Genomic DNA, 25,565 nt, shown 5'->3' with positions numbered 1-25,565 from the left:
TTCATCAGCGTTTGCCTTGTCTAGGTGGATGTGAATAAGTCAGCTTTTTTGCAGTTATTAATTGTGTCAATCACAAATTTACAATATAATAACAATGCATAAATACCTCAACAATACAGAATAGAAACTATACATTAAGTAGGGTAATACACAAAGTAATTCTTAAATTAAAAGCACTGTTAATTTTACTTTAAAAATCAATTAATTGACATTAATTCTTCATTAAGTCCTTTTGGAAACTCGGTGAATAATCTTGAATAGTCTTGCAGCGAGAAGCTTATTGGATCCACACGTTGAAAACTGAAAGGACTTCATGGTGAATTTCTTTTTACAGTACAGTACAGAGTCAGACACTGCTCTTGTGGATTTGTAATGTGCATTACCCTACTTAATGTTTAGTTCTACTTTGTATTGCTTTTTATATGCATTTCTGCCTTGTTATAATATTGCATATTGACATTTTAAATTTGTCAATGGCCAGTATATTTACCGGCTAACGCAAACCCTGGTCCAGGGACCGTACTTGTACATCATGGCCTGGGAATGTACTTGTAGTACATCAAACTTCCTCACGCTGTAGAAACGGGAGATATGCTCGTCGTGACCTATGAGGTCACTTTACGCCTTGTCGAGATACCCTTGGATTGTTCAGGAACACACAGCACTGCACATGTTCCCTCTGATAAGACAACATTTGTGTTTTTGCATTAGAATTATTCAAATTTGTAACCAAAGTCTGTGTGAACTATATATATATATATATATATAGGCAGTTTTATTTCAGTGTTTGTTGGCATTTCCACATTAAAACACATGATTTTGCATGCATGCACCTGCCAGGCTCAAACCCACATGCCCACCTGTCCATGTCTGAGTTGGGTCACTTATGGTCCTGTGCCCTGAAACCTGATTCATTTCCTCATAGTGAAAATATGACTTACTGGAAGAGAAAATGCAACCGCTCTGGCTAACCACACAGTGAACAGTGAACAACAGCGACTGCATGTGTACACACACACACACGCACACACACACACACACACACACACACACACACACACACACACACACACACCAAGCACTGTACCTCACATGCACCTTTCTCTCTCATCTCACACCCAGTCCACGAGCTGGCTCTATTCATAGTCAGCCGTGCACTATTTATTTTTGCTAAACCACTTAAGCCTGACAAGTTTCAGTTTGTATGATGAAAAGAACCATTCTACTGTATGTGATTGTGATGCATTGTGAGTTTGTAGATTAGCTATTGTAATGCATTGTGAGTTTGTAGATTGCCTCTTTTCACTGCGTTCGATTATATAAATTAAGCGCATGGCATGCTATTGGTCCCAATGACAAGCCAAAATAGGGACGCCAGGCATAATGGCGTATGTTAGGAGATTGATCCAGGTCTTTTGTCTCAGGGATTTCCATTGAGGTCAGTCCATTCAGGTAGCAACAGAAAGGGAGAGGTGGCCTGATTCAATAATCCACTTCATCTAAAATAAATGAAAGCTTGCCGTCCTGTTTTATTATCCTCCTTGCCTTGTGCAAGCCAATCTTCATTATGGTGGTCTGTTTCGCTCTATGAACTTTTTTTAGGCCAATTTAGGCATTTGGCATTTCCTTGTTTGAAGTAGTGTAGTTAATCATTTAGATGGCCTACATTTATTCACGTAAGGAAAAGATTATCGCAAAGGATTCTTATGAGTACAATTTTTCCTTTGGGAATGAGGGAGCCTCTAATAGCATGAGTTTAGATTATCTTGTGAGTCTTTTTACCTTTTTCAAACTCACATTTAGATTATATTGCGAGCCAAAGATCCACATTTCAAAAGGTAACTGTAGTAGACCTCAGGTATGTTGTAACTTGTGAGTGTCCATGCCTGATGGGTCATTACTCGTCTCCACATAATATTACTTTACTTTATATCAGGGAACCAAATATTTGATTCTCCTCCCAGCGGTTGTAAGCTTAATTATTTTTGCTAGTTCACTACAGTGGCATTAATCAGACTATGCTTTGTAAACGGGACATGTTTCTCTCATCATGAAGTGATGGAAACTTATCACCAACACATAGCTAATGACTTGTTTCTCTGATCGGATGCAGGTACTATAATTCAGAAAGTTTAATATTTGCTATTGAAGTGAAGCGCAACTGTGATGCAAGGTGTGTGTGTGTGTGTGGCTTTTGTAGATTCAGTCTTCTTGCTTGTCATAGACTTGAGCGAGCGTGTGTGCGCTTGCGCACACACACACACACACACACACACACACACACACACACACACACACACAATTCCGCTCATACTGGCCTAGGATTCCCACTCATACCATGACACCATGGACAGGCGCCACTCCGTCTCTGCGCCTGTCTCTCCTCCTCAGTCCAATAGAGATCAGTCCAGTAGAGATGGACGTTGCAGTGTCTTTACCGTCCTGGAGTTGATATCATATATTCCTGGAAGCGGTTTGTGCAAATGGACCCCTCTTCACCCCCCAAATCTGATAAATCACGTGATCTCTTGATTAAACTGCATGATTTTCTGACTTATCTCTGGCTCTTTTCCATTAACATTTTGCCTCTGTCTGAAAAGCTAGTGTTGCATGATTGCATCACTGTGTCTGAAAGAATAGCCTCCTGGGTTTATTGAAAGTAACCATTTCCCCATTAGATTCCCAGAATGTATTTCTTCCCTTCGTTGCTGTTGAATGGGGGATGGGGGGGGGGGGCCTTCAGGGTGTTAGTTACAACTCTGAAGAATGACAGGTTGTTCATTTGTGTGAGTATGTGAAGACAACCAACGGCTGGAAACACCTTAAAAGAATGGGCCTATTTTTATTTTTTTATGATGCCGTTTTTATTTATTTTTATATACAGTTGCCACATGCCAGGAGACAGGTGTCAACTGCTGTAATTGATAATAATTAATAATAATCTCATTGATTTCCTCTCCCAATTAGCTAATTAGCTGTCATGTTAGCCATCCCTCTAATCAGCTTTGATGACTTTTGGTAGCTAGCTCAGCACAAGTCGATCAATAAGAGCCGTGAACCATTACAACAGCAGTTAAGCAAGTCATAATGTCCAGATCAGTAGCCTTGAAAACTGACACTGCACAGACAACCAGACGGAAAGACAAAAGGCACGGGCTGAAGTAAGACATGCAGTCAGTCTCTAAATATAATGATCATTAAATAGAGCGTCATTAAACTGAGCGGTAAGCGTCTGGGTGTGAGCAGCGTCCAGCTCCAGAGCGCACTGCTGTTTACACTATAAATGCGGTTGAGTTACACCATGTACAGTAAAAGGGGCCTGACTGCCAGTAACTCTAGTCACTTACCAACAAAAGCATCATTTCCTGAAAGCTCCTCCCCCTCCCTCCCTCTTCTCCCCTCCCCTCCCCTCCCCTCCCCTCGTCTCCTCTGCTGCGCTCACTCACTCTCCCAAGCACCTTTTTTTTGAGCGCTGAGGAACTGGTCCACAATCAATATGACTAAACCTTCTATGCAAATACCTGTCTCTCCTGGCATAGCAGGAAGTGTGTTTTAGGGTGCCAGTTGTGTGTGTGTGTGTGTGTGTGTGTACATAGAGAGAGAGAGAGAGAGAGGGAGAGGACGAGAGTGAGTTGTCTATCCTTACCTGTGGTAGAAGCAGATGTGTGTTGGACTAAAGAGGAGCTTTGCAAGGGCTGTTTGGGTGGAAACACATCAGCTGTCAGGTGAATAATAACACTTTGACCGACACATGGAAGGAACTGTCGCTTTGAGGGATTCAAGGTGATATCCGAGTGTGTGTGTGTGTGTGTGTATTTGCCCCCACCACACCACAGTGTTTGGACCCATGTCTCTCATGCAGTTTTGGACTAAGTTATATTCACAGCTGGGACGACCACTTCCCAAGGTACTGACTAACTATTTTCTTATATTAAGCTATGTGAAGATAAAAAAATAATAGAAAAAATAAATTGTTTAAATTTTAAACTGTTTAATAAAGTCTATTTTGTTAAGACTTTTTGTTCTTTTTATATAACTGTAATTCGTTTGAGATGCCATGCCAGTGACTTAAACAAAATACTCATTCAAATGGGTTGGTTATCTTCTTTATCGCAGGATAACTTTAGATTAGTTTCCCTAGAATGGAGTCACATATGGTGTCATTTATTTGTTTTACTTCCTTGAATGAATTCTGAAAATACTTCCTTATAGTTTCATCACTATCTTCCTCCATAGCCTATGCCTTGCTTTCCACCACACCTGGTTTATGGCCTCGTAAGACCTGAACTAGTTTGCTGGAGCAGGTCCCTTCTTTATTGTTACAATACAATACATTCAAACTTTAATTGTGTAAAAATGTCTTAACAAAGCTGCTCATTTCAATAAAAACATATTTCTTCTTCCAAGGGGTTTAGCCCAGTATTTTAAGAATTGGGTGTCCAGAACGGCCCTGTTCATTTTCTCAGCTGGCCTGCTAGCCAGTAAGCCAGCCTATCTAGCTAGCAGGCTAATCACTTTGTCATCCACTGTGCCTTCCAGACTCACATTCCCAGGAAATATGACAGATAGTTGTCTGCCTCACTGCCTGGTGTTTTCCAGTAAGTGCTAGAACCTGATAGCTGGACTCTTCATAATGGCGCTTTTGTGTCTCTTGCATTCAGCTATTATGCTGTGATGTTGATATTCTCTGGTATAAGCAGAATATTGTCTGTTACTTTGTTGTGTTTGAAATTGCTTCCATTCATAAGACGAGACAAAGCAGAATGGGAACGGAATCTATATTAATCTGATGACATCAAAGGTGCATGGCTTACTAAGTCAATTTCAAGTCAATTTGATAGGCCTACAGTATCTATTACAGATAGATAAGCTGCTTTCTCCATTTCAACCATGATATGGCCATTTATTCCTTCGCCACACACATTTTCCTGGAATTGGCTTCGTCAGTGGTCTAAACGTGTCACACTGTTTTTCAATGGATAGTCCAAAGTACGCAGCACACCATGACAGCGTTGATGTGGTTTTCCACTCTGCAAATGAGCCATTCATTTGAAGCGCTCCCCATGAGTTCATTGTTTAGAGCTGGGGGGAGGCAGTTGTTGTTGTGCATATTTGATTGTTACATACATGTCGTATACCAAGGTATACACTGTCAGAGAGCCAGGCGTGGGCTTTACTGGAAGTGGATGAGCAACGGCGCAGTGAATGAATGAATGATGAGCAACTGTGAGAATGAGGGGATATGCAATCATAGGAGGGGTGCTGTTAGTATCACAATGTTTCCTTTCATAAGGTTGATCTCTTGATCAGAGAAATATGTATTCCGAGATATCGCAAGAAAGAGACGGGTTGTTTATTTAATGTAGATACTGTACACACACTTATGACTTATAAGGTGTCAATTTGATTTCCACAAACCAAATTGAACCTTGTTCAGAGCTCCTCAATGAATATTGCAATGATGTCAGTAATATTTCTCCTTATTTATGGGAACACCTTATTCCTATGAAAATGATATTGTTGGCTAACTGCTGCTCTTTTGAAGACGTTTGTTTGGAGAAGTTCATGCTCTCCAGCTTGGTAACCATATTCAATACATTTTCAATACGATCGTTTAAGACGGGGATTTTAGGTTCAGAGTGATCACATTTGGCTCTCTTCTAAGAGGAAGCCACTTACTGGCAATGACCCTTCTGAGTCTCGCAGATCAGGCACAGCATGCTGACCACAGGTGTTTGTGTATGTGTGCGTGTGCGTGTGTGTGTGTGTGTGTGTGTGTGTGCCACCGACGAGACAAAGAAGGTTATTTGAGGTGATGAGCTGCCCTTGGAGCTAGCCTTCAAAGAGCAAGTGTTGTGGATAGAGTAGAAAGTTTGCCAGTCAGAGACTTTTAAAAGGTATGTTACGCAATATTACACGAGAATGTGTGCTTTGTGGCATTAATGTCACGCCGATAGCGATGGGTGAGTTCTGTAGGCAGCGCAGAAGTGCCATTAATGACGGTAAAGCACAACTCAATTTCATTATAACTAAGAAATTCACTAAAAACAAATATGATATGAGATATGTGCACAAAAGAAGTCTGTCTTTTCTTGTTTGTGAAAGGTATTGTTTTTTATTATGAAAATCTTTTGTAGAAGTATAGACTATTACTTTAGGCTGTAATTATGCTGTAAAGTAGACCCTTATTACAAGTTGTATTTTTTTTAAATACCTCATAACTTTGTAATTTAGCAAAGTAACACAAGCTAAGCCTAACATGGTATACAATTACAACATTTGCTAAATATCATAAGATCTTTTAATCGAGGGCTTGTTTAATTATTAGTTTCAATATATGTCATGTATTTGCATGTATTACTAGTAAACTGAGGCAGCAGAAGCTATTCATTAGAATTCTATATAATAACAATTGCCTAATCAAAGCATGTTGCAAGTATTGTGTAGAAGAGATGATGGTGTAATTTCTTCAGAAATGAAACATCAGCTTACGTCAACAGCCACATCACATCCCTTCCCACAGAGCATACGCACACGCCTGACCCCAGTTTGTTCATGCGTACACAGTACACACACCCCTAACACACAAAGTGGTGCCACTCACATCACTGGTTTACGGTAATCCAATTCACAAGACCGCCTTCCTTGTTTTTGGTTTGCTGCATCTCAATTTTTTCCTTTGGTCTCCCACACTGTTTGGGCACACCCTGCCAGCGTATCACACACTCAGATTGATGGGCCCTCCCACAAGCTGATTGGGCCCCGCTATCATGTGATTTCTATTTTCCTTTTCCTTCTGTGGCTTGTCAAGAGTTTGCTGGAGCTTGTTTTCAGATGGCTGAAAAAAGTGTGTGCGATGGAAGAAGGCGAGGATTAGACTATTGAGACGTGTCCCGGTGAAGAAGGCGAGGATTAGACTATTGAGACGTGTCCCGGTGAAGAAGGCGAGGATTAGACTATTGAGACGTGTCCCGGTGAAGAAGGGCAGGATTAGACTATTGAGACGTGTCCCGGTGAAGAAGGCGAGGATTAGACTATTGAGACGTGTCCCGGTGAAGAAGGCGAGGATTAGACTATTGAGACGTGTCCCGGTGAAGAAGGCGAGGATTAGACTATTGAGACGTGTCCCGGTGAAGAAGGCGAGGATTAGACTATTGAGACGTGTCCCGGTGATCCAGTCAATGCTCATTCCAGTGGCACCAAGCCATCAGTGACTTCCTCTTGGCAGAACCTCAGACACAGCAGGGATCAAATCTCTCGTATCTCTTTCTCTCTCTTCCAATTCAATTTATCTCTTTCTCACTTGCTGTCTTTTGTTACATCTCCTTGTGTCTTACTTGCTTTCCTTTTAGCTTGTTCCTTAATTCCAAGCACTCGTTTAAGTGTGCCTTCCGTTTTTACATTGGGCAGAGAGGGGGAAGGATATGAGTCTCCAGTCAGAATTGATCTGGGGACATTGCTATTACAGTATGTCCTCGCTTGAGTCTCAAGTCTGGTCTATGTTGAAGTGACTGACTGTTGAAGTGTTAACGGAGCCTTTATATGCAGCCGAGCAGCTCTCTAGAAATGAAGACTTGTTATTCTGTTCTTGTGAGCAGACACACATCACACAGCATCCTTTTATTTTCCAGAATATGATGTGAAAACACTGGAAAGTTCCAGAGGCCTTCGGAACAGCTTGCTAGTTGTCCCTGCTCTTGGCCTGGTCTGCCATGTTTGGGCAGGACATGAAGGACCTTTGAGGAGGTCCCCTGCCTGGGCAAACCGTAAGCACACGTCTTTTGGACTCTGCCGAGCAAACTGTAGGCCAGACCAGATCAGGAGAGATGCTTTGCAGCCTAAGGCAGCACTGCATTAGCATTGGCCAGACTGTGGCGCAGGCTGAAGACTTGCAGCTGAGCTGTTGCATGGAGCCCTTTCTCCTACTGAGAATGTCTCTTTGAAATTGTAGTTGTAGTATTAATCATACTAATGGTGTGTAGATTGGGGCGGCTGTGTAGCTTGACTGTTCTGTTGGCCAAGATAAAGGCAGAGAGCACTTTCATGATTTGAAAAGGAATTCAGACTGCCGTTTTGTGGAAAATGTCCTCTTTGATCTATCCACCTCCACCTTATTGTGCAAGAGAAGTAGTTGCTGTGACTTTGCTTCTATGGTGTATTATGCAGACTTTCTGTTCTAACATAACAGGACAGCGCAGGCACTGCTATCAGACTATTACTGTAGTTGTAGTCAAACAACAGGGGTCAAAGCTGTACAAGCTATACAGAGCACAGGTGGACATGTCAGGGATGTGGGCAATGTAGGCAGCATGGGAGAACACAATCCAGACAGAAAGACAGACACCACTGACTGGCCGTCCAGACCCTGACCTCCGCTACACACACACACACAGTGTCAGTCACGCTCTGGTGACCGTAAGGCAGGGTCACCATCTGACCCTGCTTTTGGAAGGGCTGTTGTAGGGCTTCCTCTGTCAGCTGACTGCAGCTGTGTGTTTTGGTGCACTCGCACACGCACACGCACACGCACACGCACACGCACACGCACACGCACACACACACACACACACACACACACACACACACACACACACACACACACACACACACACACACACACACACACACACACACACAGTGTGTTGCAGTTGCAGTCTCTGGCCTGGAGCTCTTCACAGGATGAGCCTATGCTATTTTACTGGTCTATATCTATCAGAAATAAATGGATTCCCTTGCCTGGATGTTTTATTGCTTTTAACACCCCCCTTACCCCCCTTACAGCCTAATGAGGGGGAAAAAAATGCTTAGTAGATGGATTTCCGCAAACAAAAGGGTTGATGTCGTTACTGACCCAAAAAGTAGTAATAAAGAGGACACAGAGGACTTGTGTTAAAACACTCATGGATTTTAGTTATTTTAAGTGCTACTCTATATGCAGCATGTTTGCAATTAATCAAGGTTTAGTCTCCCTTTTTTCTAGCGCCACATTTTACTGGTGTACGTACGTTCTACTGTTTGCTAATATGCTGACGTCTGGGGGCACCAGGTCCCTTGACGAAGATGGGGCTTTTTTTGCCAAAAGGAGACTAACCTCAGTGAGGAATGACTGAGCCTCTTCCTGCTGCAGATGTCTGTGGGAAAGCAAACGTGGGTAAACACACAATGAGAGACTGGTGGGAGGAGAGAAGAGAGAGAAATGGGAGAGGGATGTTAAAGGATGGAGACGGTATGAGAATAGAGATGCAAACTGTATTGGGTGGGGGGGTCATTTTGTGTCTGCGTGGGTTGAGGTGGGGAAAGTGACTTTGCTTCCTGGCCTTGGAGAAGCAGCCAATCGGTCTGTAGGAGGGGGAATCCCGTGTGTGTGTGTGTGTGTGTGTGTGTGTGTGTGTGTGTGCGCAGTTAGCCTCTCCGATGCAGGAAATGAAGAGAGAAGAGGTTATTGAGTTTAACAGGATGTAGCCCAGGACTATGTTGCGCATTCCCCATAACTGCTGTTTGGATAGAATGCAAACATCAATGTAGTCTTGTGTGTGTGCAGCAGCCACGATTCTTCCCCTTTATGTTCAGTTGCCAAATAAAATGTGTTCATTCACTTGAATACACATTTTCAAGCAGAGGAAATGCTCACTGAAACCTTTAGAGCGACACCAGCCCTGTATGGCCCATATTGGTTCGATGAGCTACATTTTAAAGACATCAGAAATAATAATTCATATCAGTAGTCTGTCCCCACTCCTCTGATCAGCATACCTCCTCCCTAGAAGATGAAGATTACATTTGTATTTACAAACAGCTTTTTCCCTGAATGGGATGCTGGCAGTCTCAGTCTGTAATGATGAAGACTCACAAAGGTCTGTGGAAGTAATGGTCCGTAAAGCCAAGTAGAAGATAGACATGCTACACTTCCTTCTATGGCAATGGCCAAGCTTATCACTGGGACCTGTGTCATAACTGTTATCTTAACTGTTAACTTATTTTCCTTATGTCAGGACAGACTGTTCTCTCTCCTCCCTAAGCTTCTAGTTGGCTGATGTGCACAGCTAAAGCAGATAAATTTAGTTTTATTTCATTTATTTGTATAGTTATTTTAAGGGGTATCTCTCTGTGGCCGCAGTTTCACTCTGGGAGAATTTGGCCACGGTGTGGGCCAAATTCTCCCAGTCAGCTTAGGCATTTCCTGAATTTTCTGACACTGTGTTTCCAAAGACTAATGGCCTTGTAAATACATCAACAATAACAGATGAGAGAGCCTAGCTGTTTGTGGGTGGTTTGTGTAGAGATGTGGCTCTCTTCTCGGAACTGTATTTCTCAGAACCGACAACCCTGAACAACTTCAGAGCCATCAAGTACCCCTACAGGCCAACATGGAGATCGAGTTCTCACCGCATTGTTTATATTTACTCACCATTAGGCAGACAATTGCCTTTGTGCCAGTTTAACACTCCTTTGGATTTGTGGTGCAGTGTCTGCATGCATGTGTATCTATCTACCTATGTGTGAATGGGGGGGAGCAGGGGGGTAAAGCATAGTAGGCTTGGTTGAGTGCCCTACGTTTGGTGCATGCAATGAAAGTAAAGATAAACTGCCAGCGTCAGCAGTACAAACAGGAGAAACTGAAAAGTGGAAGATGAACATGTGAAAGGCTTCCTTGTTTAAAAACAGAACGGTGCTCAAATTACAGGAAAATATGTTTGCTTATTCTCACTCAGTCACATTTTCATCTATTCTAGATTTGTAAAAGAAAACAAAAACAATTGTAGGCTCCCTCTTGGATTTTGTTCCCTGAAAGTAATTAGAAAATACACACATACAAGATACAACATTGTGCTTTTGTCGTCTTGTGTGTTAGGGGAGAGTGGGGGAGGCAGGATTAGGAGGCAATGCAGTTCTTTGCTGTGGAAGGACCCTGATTACCATCAGAGCGGTCTGAATTCAGGCCTTATCTCTGCCTAGCAGAACCCGTCTTAGCAGGAACAGCAGAACTAGCTTAGGGTACAAACGCCACAGCCTCCGTTACGCTCTGTTCCCCATGCCTTTTATTCCACATATTTAATGAGAAAACCATGAATACTGGTCCACAGAATGCGATGCTCCCCCAGACTCTGCTTGAATTTCCATGGCGTTGCTGATAAGCCATTGTTTTCTCCAAGAACCATAATTGTCATTAGCTCAGCAGTACCAAAGCGAAATACTTGGTAATTTGTGTATGCGTCGTTGAAGAATGAAGAATGCTTTTGGTCCTGCCACTCTGAGGTGTCACGGAAAAGCCATTTTAATAGTTCCGCTGTTAGCAGCACAGAACAGTTGACTCTGTTTTCTGTGTGCGTGCGTGTCTGTGTGAATGCGGGCTTGTGTGGAATGGAGCCTCTGGTTACACAACGTCCCTTTCCCTGGCCCTCTTGTTTCTCATCGCCCCTCAGCCAGAACAGTCAAGATTCTTAACAGGGAGGAGAAAGGAAGGAAGGAGGGCATGGAGGAGAAGCAGACAGACCAAGACAGGAAAGTGGAAACAGAGGACTTACAAAAGAGAGAGGGGGAGAATGTGGGAGGGACTGTGTTCATGTATTTCTCCCACTTTGTCACCACATTATAAAAGGCAGTCACACATCTTTCTGCAGGGCATGCAACTGGGAGAGCCTGCTTTCAGAGCTCATGTCTGGTCCTGCCCTTGTAGAACAAACACACGTACAGAAAGATACACATAGCCTGAATTTACCTCAGAGAATCAATAGAAGTTTGTCTTTGTCTTCATACTCACATATACACACACACACACACACACACACACACAGATGTGTAACAAATTTAATCAAAACCTGAATAAGTTACTGGAGGAACATGCATTTGCTTCCGTACAGGTGGTCTGCATAACATTAAGTAATTGACATCCTATTCTGTGGAATGAGTATGAAAATGCCGAGCAGGCCCAGTTCAGCTCGATTTTGAATCGATATGGCAAGATATCTAATTGACTATGAAAGGTGGTTCAATATTGGGACAAGGGTGGCAGGAGCTTGAGTTACAGCAACTGCTTAACTGGATATTGTTTCAGTAGGAACAGTAACTAAAGTCGAAGTGACATCTGCATTTTGATCCATGGGAAAGCCATTAGTAAATGGGATACATTCAATGACCGGCATGAAGCATTTAGTGAATGAATAGATTATTTTGGTGCTTTACCATACCATGAATAAATACTTAAATAAATACAGTTTAGTTTACATATATAGTCAAACTATATGGTCAGTTTAGTTTACATATATTTAGTTTACAGTTTACATATATTTACAGTTTACATATATATTTATTCAATGGTGTTAGTTAGACCCATAGGCACTGGTGTACAGAGCTGTGGGAAGAAAGTGATATGGTCAGATGAGTCATCCAGCTGGGCAAGTTTAAACTGCTGTTTACACACTGAGCACGATTATGAGGCGATGATGCAACATAAATACTGTTTTAAACTAGGTCGAATCTTCATGGAGAATACAATCATCAACCTGTATGAATGAGGTATTCACCAAAACAATACAATCATCAACCTGTATGAATGAGGTATTCACCAAAACAATACAATCATCAACCTGTATGAATGAGGTATTCACCAAAACAAATGGTTGATGTCAAATAATCATTATTTTTGTAGCTCCTGGTGTATAATTAAGGGAAGGGACATTGTAAATCAATATAAAGTTATGTTGAGTAGTAATCGCCTTTATTCCATGATGAAACAAACATTTCTGTCCTTTACGAGAGTCTGTCTCTTCCAGGACGACAATGCCCCCATCCACAAGGCACTAGGGCTCACTGAATTGTTTGAGTAGGAAAATAATGTGAGTCATAAGCTATCCACAGTCACCACATCTCAACCCAGTGGTACACCTACAGGAGATTCTGAACCGACAAGTTTAATAGACTGCACTCTCCACCACCCTCATCAAACACTGAATGAGGGGAGTTTTTATGATTATTTTGGAACAGTGTTCCATCCTTCCAGTAGAGTTCCGGAGAGACTTTTACAATCTGTGCCAAGGTGCATTGAATATGTTCTGGTTGTTTGTGGTGGCTTCTTAACAACAGGTTTTTCCTTTAGAGAGTGAGTGAGATATAGGGAATATATACTAGATTTCAAGGCCGCGTAAAATCCAGTAACGCCCAATCGCTGATCAGAGCATTACGTCACGTGACGCTTGATTAATCAAATCAGGATGATGATGATCCGTTTGTGCCATTTGTTGCACCAAGTAACATCACAGCCCGTGCCGGATGTCACGCTTGTGACCAAATTGTCACCTAGTTTCGTCAATCAAAACGTTGGGATGTCACGTATGTGATGCACACATCGCAATACAGTATATATATATATACACATCGTATGTGTGTGTATATATAAGGTACATACTTCTCAGAAGGCGTATTGCTACTCTGCACTGCACACACCCGAGTCCTATGTGGCACACACGCCAAGTTTAAGGTTGTTCGATCAGACGGCTCCTGAGTTACTCCCGACACACACACAGATTCTGTATTAATAGATGGATTAAAAATATATATTATACAGAATGATATGTATTATACATGATATATGCTGTGTATATCATATGCACAGGAGCATAATCAGAGTTTACAGCAAACACTGATTAGCTAAGTGCTTTGCCCTTGAACAAGCACCGTGCTGCAGCTTCACACACTTGGGTGAGTGGGTTTCTGTGTTTTCTCTAGTCTGTGAGCAAAGAGCTGCGCATGTGTCCCCCCAAGCACAAGTAGTCCTAACTGTCTGTCTATCCGTTTGCTCGTTTAGACAACATAGTATTGTTCCAACCTACCACAAACCCTAACCGCAAGCACGTCAAGTCTGTCCGTTGGTGTGTCTAATCTGCGTGTGAATCCCGTACCGACATGTTCTCACTTCAGACTACTACTAAAGGCCTATTCATAGTCCAGTTTTCGGTGAAGAGGTGACCACTGAAACGGTTAGTAAAAACCACAATGGCGTGACGTCATGTTGTAGTTTTTGGTGGTCATCTTCACCAAAAACTGGACTATGAATAGGCCCTACTACTACTTCAGTGTTACTTTCCAGCAGGTCACTGTGACAGAAACCAGCGTAATTTGGCTTCAAATCATGAATCACTTAATGGCATCTGGTTGGTTGAATCAGAAGCAGCAGCATCATAATTTATATCTCATCTGGCTTCAACTGTATTCATCCTTTTGATCAGACAGTGAATCTTGTACCTTTCACAACAGAACACCAGTCTGTATTCCGTTAATATGCTTTACTTTCTTGCTATTCTTTCCTATAGAAATGTAAGTGTGATACATACATTTTTTTAATTGAAATAGGCTCATATGGTTCAACAGTATTTTACCTGTATTTGATTTTGTCCTTTGCTGTATTGTTACTTTGTATTTATTTGCTTGCTTATCCTTCCTGTAGTTCAATCTTTGGGGTGGGGCGTAAGGGAAAACCTTTATAACAAAAAATAAATAAATAAATGGGCTCATATGGTTAGTACCTTGTGATACACTGAAGGGCCGGATAGCCGAAACGTCCGTCTCTGCTATGTAGATAATAAAGAAATAATTGCCACTGCGTGTGAAAAACCTCAGTTCTACATGATGTTATTTTGAGTGGATAACGCACTGACCATAAGTCAGAGCGTGGTGGTCACAAGAAAAGTCACCACCCTGTGATGCCACAGGTTTGTGGTTAGTCTAGTATCCGCCCTGAGATTGGGAGGTCAGGGTTCTAACCCTGGTCGAGTCATACAAAAGACTATAATTATGGTACCCATTCTTCCCAATGCCTGTCTGCTTGAAGGGTTGGGTTGGGGATACATGCCTGTCTCTTGCATCATGTCAAGAGTACTTGTACATCAAGCTAACTCATGCTACGAAAACAGGAGATAGGCTGATGGGCCACAAGGCTCTAGAACCGTTGTTTCCCAAGGCTATTTACTTACTTACTACTACCATAAGGTCACTACAATAATGAATAAACACTGTATTGCCTACTGAAAACATTTGTTTTGTAGACGGCATTAAAATGAGAAGTACTAGTATAGTGTTGACGTTGAGTAAAATGCTTGTGGTGTATTTGCTTTTGTTTAGTCAGTACGCCCTTGGTATTCATTAATGCTGATTCATGGTCCCCCACCCTGTTCAGCTGCAATCGGGGGTGTGGGAATCGACACACATGTCCTAAGGAGTGTACACACACACACACACACACACACACACACACACACACACACACACACACACACACACACACACACAGAGATGTATATGCACAGAAAGATTCCCACTCCCAAAAACAACCCTGTCTTTCTTGACCATGTTCTTCCTCTCTCTCAGCGCCCCCCACCCGTCACCAGTCACCACCTCTCTCCCTACATCCATGTTTATAAGTCTCAGGGGAACATGACTGCCTGTGGGAGGCTAGTTAAAGAACATGGCATGCAAATGGGATGGAGAGGATATGAATGGAGAGGCGACTGGAAGGCAGCCATGCCTGAAATTCGCGTACACACACATGCACACAGTACCGCACGTTCTCTCTCTTCATGCCCTTTTCACCCTGTCTTTTTTCATGCGTTCTCACACTCCTCTGTGTGTTGTTGTTCATGATAGCATCTACTGTATAATTCAGGCTAGCTCTGTACTACATCCCGCTGATGGAATATGTGGTGCTCTTATTCCATATTTTTCTTTGCAAGTGGTTAAGGGGAGTATTTGGACTATACAAAGTTCACTCACTTCGCTTTGCATGTGGTAAATAAAGCGTCGGAAACTAAAACTGTGCAATTTAAACGGTGACTCAATGTGCTTTCTGCAGAATCCACCGTCACTCCACCGAAACAGAGAAAATTGACACATCCCCCCCCCCTTCCTCTCTCTCTTTGTGCCTCCCCCCAACAGGACCTGTCCTGCATCGATGACCTCTCCAACAACTCTCTGTTCTCGTCTCCGGCCGACTCCCTGTCGGAGTACGCGGATGCCCAGGCCTTCATCAGCACAGACAGCCTGGCCACGGTGCCCACCCTCTGGGATGTAAACACTAGTACCACCAGCACACCACCAGCACAGAGCCAGCTAGAGGTTAGAAGAGCACACACACTCACACACTCTCTTACACACACACACACACACACACACACACACACACACACAAACATTTTGTATTGTATTTACCAGTAAGGTGACCTGAGGGCGAGAAGCCACGCAGCCACGTGAATGACGGTAGACTGCTGGGTGAGCACTGTTGCTTTGGCATGCGGGGTCAGAACAGATATGGAGTGAATTCTGTACTGGCCATAAATGGAGCGTGTCTTGAGTGTACAGGGTTTGATGAGGTCAGATCAACATATGGAATGTCAGAACAGGAAGGAGGGGCGGGGAGGGATCAACATAATGGAATGTCAAAACAGGTAAACGCCATATATGGAGATCTAAGGGTTTGAGGTCAGATATAGAGTTGCTGGCTGGCTCCATATATGGAGATCTAGGTGATGATCCAGTCTTCTCCATGTATGGTTATTTAGGGTTAGATGAGGTTAGTGTCGTGATCTTCATATATGGAGATGGCCATATATGATGGCGTGGCATGTCACGAGGCGTGACCATAAATGTAGTTGTGATGTCACAAGGCGTGACCATATATGGATGCATGATGTCATAAGGTGTGATCATTTATGAAGGTGCGATGTCAGGAGACGTGACCATATATGGAGGCGTGACAAAAACACACACACACACACACACACACACACACAAAAACACACACACACACACACACAAAAACACACACACACACACACACACACACACACACACACACACACACACACACACACACTGACGGGAAATGCGCAATTTCATAGTTAACTGCGACCTTCAGTCGCAATTATCTTGTCTTTGTCTTGTGATTGATTGTTGTACCATGCTGCAAGCAAAACAAATTGTAAATTGGAACAAATGAAGGGAACTCAAACAGACGCGCACAAGCAACTTGATTCATCAAGGGGGCTCTGATAGCCCACTGGTGGTTAAGGCGCATATCGCATAGGCTCCGATGCCTAACTGGTTCGATTCCTGGGAGTACCCTTTGACTATCAATAAAGGCAAACCCCCCCCCCCCCCCCCCCCGCTCCCCTCCCCTACAAAAAGAGTAGTCAAACGTAATACAAATTCAGATTCTCACCCAATCATATCTGGTGCTCTTTTTTATGCTCAATTTAATTGTGTTTTATCCTCTATTCATTGCTTCCAACCAATGTGTTTGATTCATGGATTATATATTCCATCCAAATACACAAAACTGAACTGAAGCCGAGTTTGAAATGTATGGTTCGGCTCTGCAAATATTTGCTCTATTGATGTTCTGTGACGAGATGTGACCTGGTGTGTGCTCGTATACCACGAGTCCACGACCAAGCCATACTGTATGTATGAAGTCTTTTCAAAACAGGTGTGAGGTCAACTGTGGTTTAGGTAAAAAGAGAAATTCAAAAGCATACATAGATGGTGACTGGCTGCAAAGCTAGATGCTTAAGAAATGCATCCTCATTCGCATCAATTGCTGTTGTTATGGTTTGTCCAAGCATGCATCCTCCCCATATGACCCAAAGAGGGTACATTTTCTTCCGCTTCCTTTTTGAAAGCCTTTTAATGTTTTCCTCTTCATTCTGTTATCATTTCATCCATTATATTGCCAAGACATATGCTAGCTTTATCTTCCCTTTGTTGTTGCTGGCATTTCACCACCAGAAGACAAATTGCATTTTGTTTGAGTGCTGCTCAATCAGATATCCACAGTGCACAGGCACACTTGTGTGCCTACATATGCACATACGACACACACACACACACACACACACACACACACACACACACAATTATAATACATTCTGTCATCCCACCCACCCTCCAATGCCCCCATGCTTTTGTTTTCTGATTTATTTTTTTCAGTTTGCATTTCTTTGTATGTTTTTGTTTGTTTGCAGCTAAATGGCGGCAGCAGGTTTCAGGGTTTGGCGAGTTTGGAGGATATATCTGCCATTATCAGCACCCCACCTCTAGCAGGATTCCAGGTAGCCACACTAACCTCCTCAGTGCGAGGCAGGAAGGGAACCGAGCTCCCAAATGTAACACGAGCCTAATCATCATGCAATCCTCCGCTAAATATACTTGGCTGTACACAGGGGAAATGGCAGTTTGTGTTCAACATGTACGTCTCTGATGCGGCATGAGTGGCAACTGGCCATTGTTTCTAACGGCTTGGATGCATTCCAAATCCAGTCACACATTGACCATGAAATGGTTAATAAGATGCTTTGTCGCTGATATGCGTATTCCTGTATGCCACTGTGGAGGAGTGAAATCCTGGCTCCTAATTACCGCTGATGCTAATGATGATTCTATCTGCAATTTAACACCTTATTTCCAGAATCATTATCCGTCTGCTTGGTTTGGTACATCATTTCACTGGTATCACATTTCTTTCTACTTTCCTGCGGGGGAAATACATATTTCTGGACATAAAGCTGCTGCCGTAGATCTGCTCTTGGGGCTTCATTTAACTCATCCACTTCTGACTCTTGGTTCCGGTCTCTCTCCTACTTATCTCCATGCTACACACCTGGGCTATGCCGCCAAACGCCTGGTAATGAGGGGAATTATATTTACACACACGTCTTTGCTGTTGCCAGGCTCAGAGAACGCAGTCGCCGCCCGAGGAGGAAGAAGATGCAGAGGAAGAGGAGACGGAGGAGCTGGGACATGTAGAAACGTATGCAGACTACAAGCCTTCTAAATGTAAGCCACTTGACTCTTTACCTCTACAGGGTGACATGCCATCCATAGACCTACATTTGGTCTGTATGCGTGTTTAATGCTGTGTACAGGATGTATATCTGTCGCCTCAAAACTAGGTGAATAACAAGTCAAGCTGCAACCACCTTTGACCATGATGGCCTAAAATGCCTGGTGAAGTGACGGTTATGTTGGGTTCATGTTGGTGTGTGTACAATAGTTCATCGAATAGCTATGCAATTCATGTAAAAAAAAAACATTGTTCTTTTGAAGAACTTTTGTTATTAATATGGTATTTAAAGATAGATATTTTTGTACCTAATTAATTAGGCATAATGTATATGGTGCCACGCAGTGCTGTTGCCTAGGTTTTTCCAGATGGTATACGATAATTACAGTATTCCCTGCGCGACATGCGCATGTATAGTCTATACACTTGTGCGTGGTCAATGGTTGAAATGATTAGCAGACGGTATATGCTCTTTCCAAAACGTCGGCACAGCATACTACTATATAGCTCATAATGGTGGAAAACACCACTGGTGCCACGCGAGATTGGGCCCCTCTGTCTTGTTTTTTGAGAAAAGAGTTTGGAATCCAAAATATGTTATTGATTGAAGAATGTTGCATTTTTTAACAGCCACCATAGGAATCTCCCATCCAGACATAGTAGTAGAGACCAACACCCTGTCCAGTGTCCCTCCACCGGACATCACCTACACTCTCTCCATCCCAGAGAACATCATAAACCTTGGCCTGCTATCAGCACTGCAGCTTGAAGCCATCATCTATGCCTGCCAGGTACATTGTGAAATAAAATCCTGTGTGCTAGTTTAACTCTGAGTGTGTGTGTGTACTCAATTTCACTTGAGTTATTCATAATCCATCTATGTGCACTCTCATACCAATGTTCACACTCTCTCTGCGTTCTCAGCAACACGAGGTGATCCTCCAGAATAACCAGAGAGCCGGCTTCCTAATCGGAGACGGGGCGGGAGTGGGTAAAGGACGCACCGTGGCCGGAATAATCCTGGAAAACTACCTGAAGGGGAGGAAGAAGGCATTATGGTAAGACTATTATCATCACAGCCAGTCCATCCAAATCTGCGAGTGTCATATTTCTCTGGCCAGGCATACATTAATACAGGGAAAGACTTTAAACCTTTCTGGATTGCAGCCAGTATGTTAATACAATATAACGAGCACATTTTGTAGTGGTTGGAAGTGGACTCCCTTTTACTGGTTGCTAATTACTACTACCTGTACTACCTGAAGCTCATAAAGCATATTTCCCTACGCCAAGCAGGGATTGAGCAGTATAACTTTGGGCAGCTGGGCATACATTATTGTTACCAATATGCTTTAGTGAAAGACGGGAGGTGTGCAATAACCGATTTAAAGTTCCACCCTAAGCCTCAACACCAATGATTCGCAATGCAACTACTTGCAACTTGCAACCATTTGAATTGGCCGGTCTGAATTGACCCGCTATTTTCGGATAATGTTGCAAGTGGTTGCAGTTGTAACCAGTTGCGTTGCAAATCATTGGTGGGGCTGGGCTTAAAGGTATATTCAGTGATTTCACTTAATTCAAATATCACTTTTTTTGTTGTTGTTGTGATAATCCTCTCTACTATAGAGTGTGCTGACCATATAAGGAGTTCCTCCCTGTCCCCAGTTAACCCCTGGGGGGTCAAAAAACCTTAGGTTTCGTTTTTGGCTCTCTATCCTGATTGGATGAAAGGCTTAGGTCCCAGCCAAAAACTAAACCTAAGAATTTTTGAGTGAAATCACTGAATATACCTTTAAAGCTACACGGTTAACGTGTGATGCCTGTGTGATTGATTGATTTGATTGTAACGAAAGGAACATGACTCTCAATGTCTCTCATTGTTTGTCAGGATATAGTGTGCATGTTCGAACTGGTTTGTACCAAGAGGTTAGTTGTGGTTTAATGAGATTGATTCTGTTTCCCGTCCTCAGGTTCAGCATATCCAATGACCTGAAATTTGACGCAGAGAGAGATCTCAAAGACATAGACTCACCCAATATTCCTGTGCACGCCTTAAACAAGGTGAGTCCGAAAGGAAGACATCACATGTGGAAATTAAGTTTCATTTTGGCTGCCGTTTGCCTGCAACCTGATATTTCTTTGTATGATGGGGACATGTGCCAAAAATTGCCAATCTAAGTGAGCTGTTAGATCAGCAATTTCTGGCATGCAACACCGTCTTAAAACTTAGTATAAATGAAAGCATAATTTGCATTGTTTTCTTTGGGATCTGGGAGAAATATAAAACAGACTATTGGTCGCTTCCGTGGTTCTGTATATTTCTATACACAAAAAAGAAATACCGACAGTCAATGCTTCCCCCTGTCTTTCCACCCTATGTGTGTTTGTGTGGTGGTTCTTTTTTCTCTTTGTAGATTAAGTATGGAGACACAGCTACCTCAGAAGGAGTCCTGTTTGCAACCTACTCTGCGCTGATTGGAGAGAGCCAGGCAGGAGGACAGCACCGGACCAGAATCAAACAGATCCTGGACTGGTGCAAGGCGGATTTTGATGGAGTTGTATCCTTTGATTTGCTGCCTCACAGTCCCGTGCAGGATGTACGGGATATATTCTGAATTGTACCAAATTAGACACTCCGGATCAATCGGATAACATGATAGACGTCATACCATGTATGCTGTGTTTGCCCTTGACCCTATGCCTCCTGCAGATTGTTTTTGATGAATGCCACAAAGCCAAGAATGCCACGTCCACTAAGATGGGCAAGGCTGTGCTGGACCTGCAGAACAAACTGCCACGGGCCAGAGTGGTCTATGCCAGTGCCACAGGTATATACACACACACACACACACACACACACACACACACAATGTAAGGACATTGAACACTATGTCACTCTCTTGAATTCCCCACCTTACAAGCCCTCTGCACTTCCGTCCCAGGTGCCTCTGAGCCAAAGAACATGATCTATATGAGCCGCCTGGGGATCTGGGGAGAGGGCACGCCCTTCAAAACATTTGATGACTTCCTGCACGCCATCGAGAAGAGGTGTGTAAACTCACTGGGACAGTCTCCCCTCAGCTATTTCTACCCGTAGATACATATCTGGACACTGCTGTGTTTTCAGTGATGTTCCAAGTTGCTATCTGCCTGTGGTTAACGCCGGTTGACCCTTGATTGAATGATGTTGAATAATTGATTTGCCATTTCCATACAGAGGTGTCGGTGCTATGGAGATTGTTGCCATGGATATGAAAGTGAGTGGGATGTACATCGCCAGGCAGCTGAGCTTCTCAGGGGTGTCGTTCCGCATCGAGGAGATCGGCCTGGACAATGACTTTAAACTCGTCTACAACAAAGCTGCCAAATTGGTAAGTCTCGTCTGTCAAAAATAAGGTTTAGCTATCTGGTGTGTGTGATGGAGTCAGTGGCAGAACATATTTGCACTGTAACTTTTTTCAGGTGCGTTATATTTTAGGATAACACAAATACGTGAGCAGATACATTTTTGTCTGGAACACTATCAAATTGAAGCAGATTAATGGGTACTCTCTCCTGATAGGATGAAATTGGCAACCAACCTGAAAATGTATTTTCTCTTTATTGAAGAGATGGGGAGACCCCCGTTACTGAACACTCTAGCAATGATGACTATTAGAATGGATTTGTTTTTACGTCCAGATACCCCGTCCAGGACAGGTTTCAGACGCGCCTCCTCAGGAGACTTGGCTTAAACTTAAACCTGTTTCAACCAAAAATATCACTTGCGCTACCTTTAAGGTGCTGGGGTTCATACCAAAGACTCTAAAAAAACAGGAGATAGGCTCCTGCCCTATGGGCCTCATGGCTCGGCAAGGCTACTTTCCCGATTCTGAGGGGAACGTTACTGCACAAAGATAATTTGTTGTAGAGTGGGGGGGGGGGGGGAAGAGAGTGCCAAGTACAATTGGGCAGCTTGGGCCAATGGTTTAAGTGGTTAATAATCACAATTATCTGTAAATCACAAAATCAAAAATCAAAAGATGTGGCCAGCCCCTCCCCTTCTGCCCAGACACACAACACAGGAACGGCTGCTGTAATGTGATGTCCCCTATGGATCTCCCTCTCCGCACTCCGCAGAGAAACCTTACCTCACGGAAGGGGGAATAGTCACCATTTCGCTTATTCCTTCTAAATCTCTGTATTTAAAATATAGCTCGCTCAGCGAATGTCTTAGTTACATCAACATTGTTCTTAGAAAATACTTGGTTTGTGCCTAACTACTACGATTAGACAGATCGCGTTTGTTATTTCGCTACTGCCAGTACTTCTGATTGCACGCACACACACACACACAACACTACCCCGTGTCCCACACACACACAACACTGCCGCGCGGATTTAAGCTGTCAAACCTATTTTGTTAAAGTTAAATATGCCACAGACACTTGCCTGAACTGTGCAGCTGATATATATATACAGCATTGTCATATTTAAAAGGCGCTTTATAGCTTCTCTCAGCTCAAAGCATGTATGAATAAGGAGATAAATGAACAGCTGACGTCGGTGGGAGAGGACGTCAGCTGTGTGTGTGTGCGCGCGCGCGTGTGAGAGGGAGGTAAACAGTCAGCAACACGTTAAATTTCTACTTCTACTAAAGAAAGAGGCAGCGATGGAGCCATAAGTCCATATCCATAAATTTGGGGACATAAATTGCGCAAAATACTGTTAAACATGACGGCATCAGCCTGCTGCATCCTCCTAGCTGTTGTGTGCTAAGCTAAATCATCATACAGAACCACAACAGTCAACACGGCATTGACCAGGGTTGCCACATTGACTGAGAGGGAAACAAGCAACCAGGTCTATGAAAATGTTAACTGGCCAGATCAAGTCAGAAAATCCGAAAAATAAATCTAGAATAAGCAACAATATTGCTGACTGTCAAACATCATTGTCCAATGTTGTTTTACAGCAGTGGTTCTCAAACATTTTCATGTCATGGACCACTAATATTCTATATTTATATTATATATAATATATATATTTACTATAACAAAAAACATTGCATGGATGCACCTGGGACGTATCCTCAGTGATGTATCCTGAGGTCAATGGGGTTTCGGGTCTCGCAACATCATACCCCTCAATTAGGCGACCCAGCCGGGAGTGATCAAGTCCCGACTTACGTCCCAGTAGCTACCCTCAATCAGTCCCATTAGGGAAAAACCAGGGGCACACAATCCGTTGGAACTACTCCAGAACTACTCTGCCAGGGCTTGGAGGTACACTTCTGGCACATGGAGGGACTAGGCTCTGTGGGTTGTCTCCTGTCCGGGCCCCTCCTACGTCTCACCAGAGCGAGGACCTGTGCGTTGCACCAGAGTCCCAGCACCAGACAGTTCATTCAGGAGTGGTGGGCAATGGTTCCGCAGGGTCATGGTACTGCGGTTCCGCTTGCTGCTTGCATGGCCCTCCTAAAGGCCTCACCGAGGGTTGTTGGGCTTCCTCCTCACGGAGGACACAGGCTGGGGCGCTAACCCATACTGCTCACCCGGTTGCGGTCTACATTCCGGCTGTCACCCGTCTCTCCGGTGGTCACCAGACTATACCTGGTTGTCACATAGTCTAACCATTCCTATGAGTCACTATAAATAGTATACACACCGGTATATATACAGTGTACACAAACCGTATATCTAGGTGTGCCCCGAGATTTTTAGGCTATGAAAAGTGTGCCCTGGGACAAAAAAGGTTGAGTTAAGCGGTGCCCAAAAGGTAGATCACGATCTACCAGTAACGTCAGATCAGGGGTTTTGTCGGCCAGCGCCAAAAATGCTCCCCGACAGCATAATCGGAGCAAATACCGGGCAGTGTGTATGAGCCATAACGTGTTGACTACACTACACTACACTAACTAGAAAAAGTGCCCTTCTGGGCACAGGTCTCCACCAGGATAGGAATGTAGGACATTGCAGCTTGCCTTCATCTGGTGGTTGGATAAAAGGGCAACAAAAGTAAATTAGAGGTAAAAACACTTTTCGGCCAGTTATAGAGCCACCTTGAGGCTGAGTTGAAATTGTTCATGTGGCATTTCTTCCTCGGCCTAGTGGGAATGTGCGTGCACAATTTCACGGAAATCACGCGATGTGTTCATGATTTGCAGCATTTTGTTTGAAACTGAGCACTCCTGTGAACTTTGGAAGCCAATCTTAAGCAATCAGGATGGAGTCTGAGAAATCTGAAAGACCCGTTTCGTTGAATGGCTCTAGAGAGACTGTGTAGCAATTTGCGCGATGTTTGGACAAAATCTGTAGGTGTACTGTGCAAAAGCTTGTTTTGCACAAAGCGGCCTCCTGGTGGCGCTATAACAGGCCGTTCTGGAAATTTTGGGGCAGAGGTTCATCGTTGGCATCCAGGGAGTGTGTGTGCAAAATTTGGCATTGACCGTGTTGTTTTGCACAAAGCGGCCTCCTGGTGGCGCTATAACAGGCCGTTCTGGAAAGTTTGGGGCAGAGGTTCATCGTTGGCATCCAGGGAGTGTGTGTGCAAAATTTGGCATGGACCGGGTTAACGGTGGCCGAGATTAGCTGCTCACGGACACACGGACGGACACACGGACGGACGGACGGAGTGCAAAACATACTCTCCCCCCATGCCTTCGGCCTGGTGGAGACAATAAGGACACATAATAATAACTAATAACCCATCCGTTACTACATGTGGAGTCAACTCCCGCAATTTCCTTCTTCCC

At 43.5% G+C, this 25,565-nt stretch overlaps 1 protein-coding gene across 3 annotated transcripts in view; it reads left to right on the top strand.

Moving 5' to 3' along the window:
- sbno2b (strawberry notch homolog 2b) overlaps positions 1-25,565 on the top strand; it is a 77,086-nt gene that overhangs the window by 33,943 nt on the left and 17,578 nt on the right. Inside the window, exons 1-11 of one of the 3 annotated variants that reach the window (XM_083767754.1) lie at positions 3,493-3,907; positions 15,928-16,107; positions 18,012-18,098; positions 18,717-18,822; positions 19,460-19,620; positions 19,754-19,887; positions 20,803-20,893; positions 21,247-21,390; positions 21,543-21,660; positions 21,775-21,880; positions 22,050-22,203. In XM_083767754.1, the coding sequence (XP_083623880.1) occupies positions 3,848-3,907; positions 15,928-16,107; positions 18,012-18,098; positions 18,717-18,822; positions 19,460-19,620; positions 19,754-19,887; positions 20,803-20,893; positions 21,247-21,390; positions 21,543-21,660; positions 21,775-21,880; positions 22,050-22,203 (1,341 nt within the window). In that variant the 5' untranslated portion in view covers positions 3,493-3,847. Of the gene's footprint in view, positions 1-3,492; positions 3,908-15,927; positions 16,108-18,011; positions 18,099-18,716; positions 18,823-19,459; positions 19,621-19,753; positions 19,888-20,802; positions 20,894-21,246; positions 21,391-21,542; positions 21,661-21,774; positions 21,881-22,049; positions 22,204-25,565 lie in introns of those variants that run through there. The other 2 variants (XM_083767752.1, XM_083767753.1) reach the window with 2 other exon arrangements.

This window comes from Protomyctophum parallelum, assembly GCF_964188405.1.
Source record: "Protomyctophum parallelum genome assembly, chromosome: 6".
NCBI lineage: Eukaryota > Metazoa > Chordata > Actinopteri > Myctophiformes > Myctophidae > Protomyctophum > Protomyctophum parallelum.
Note: the sequence above shows the minus strand (reverse complement) of the source record. Positions and strands in the feature narration are given on the sequence as shown.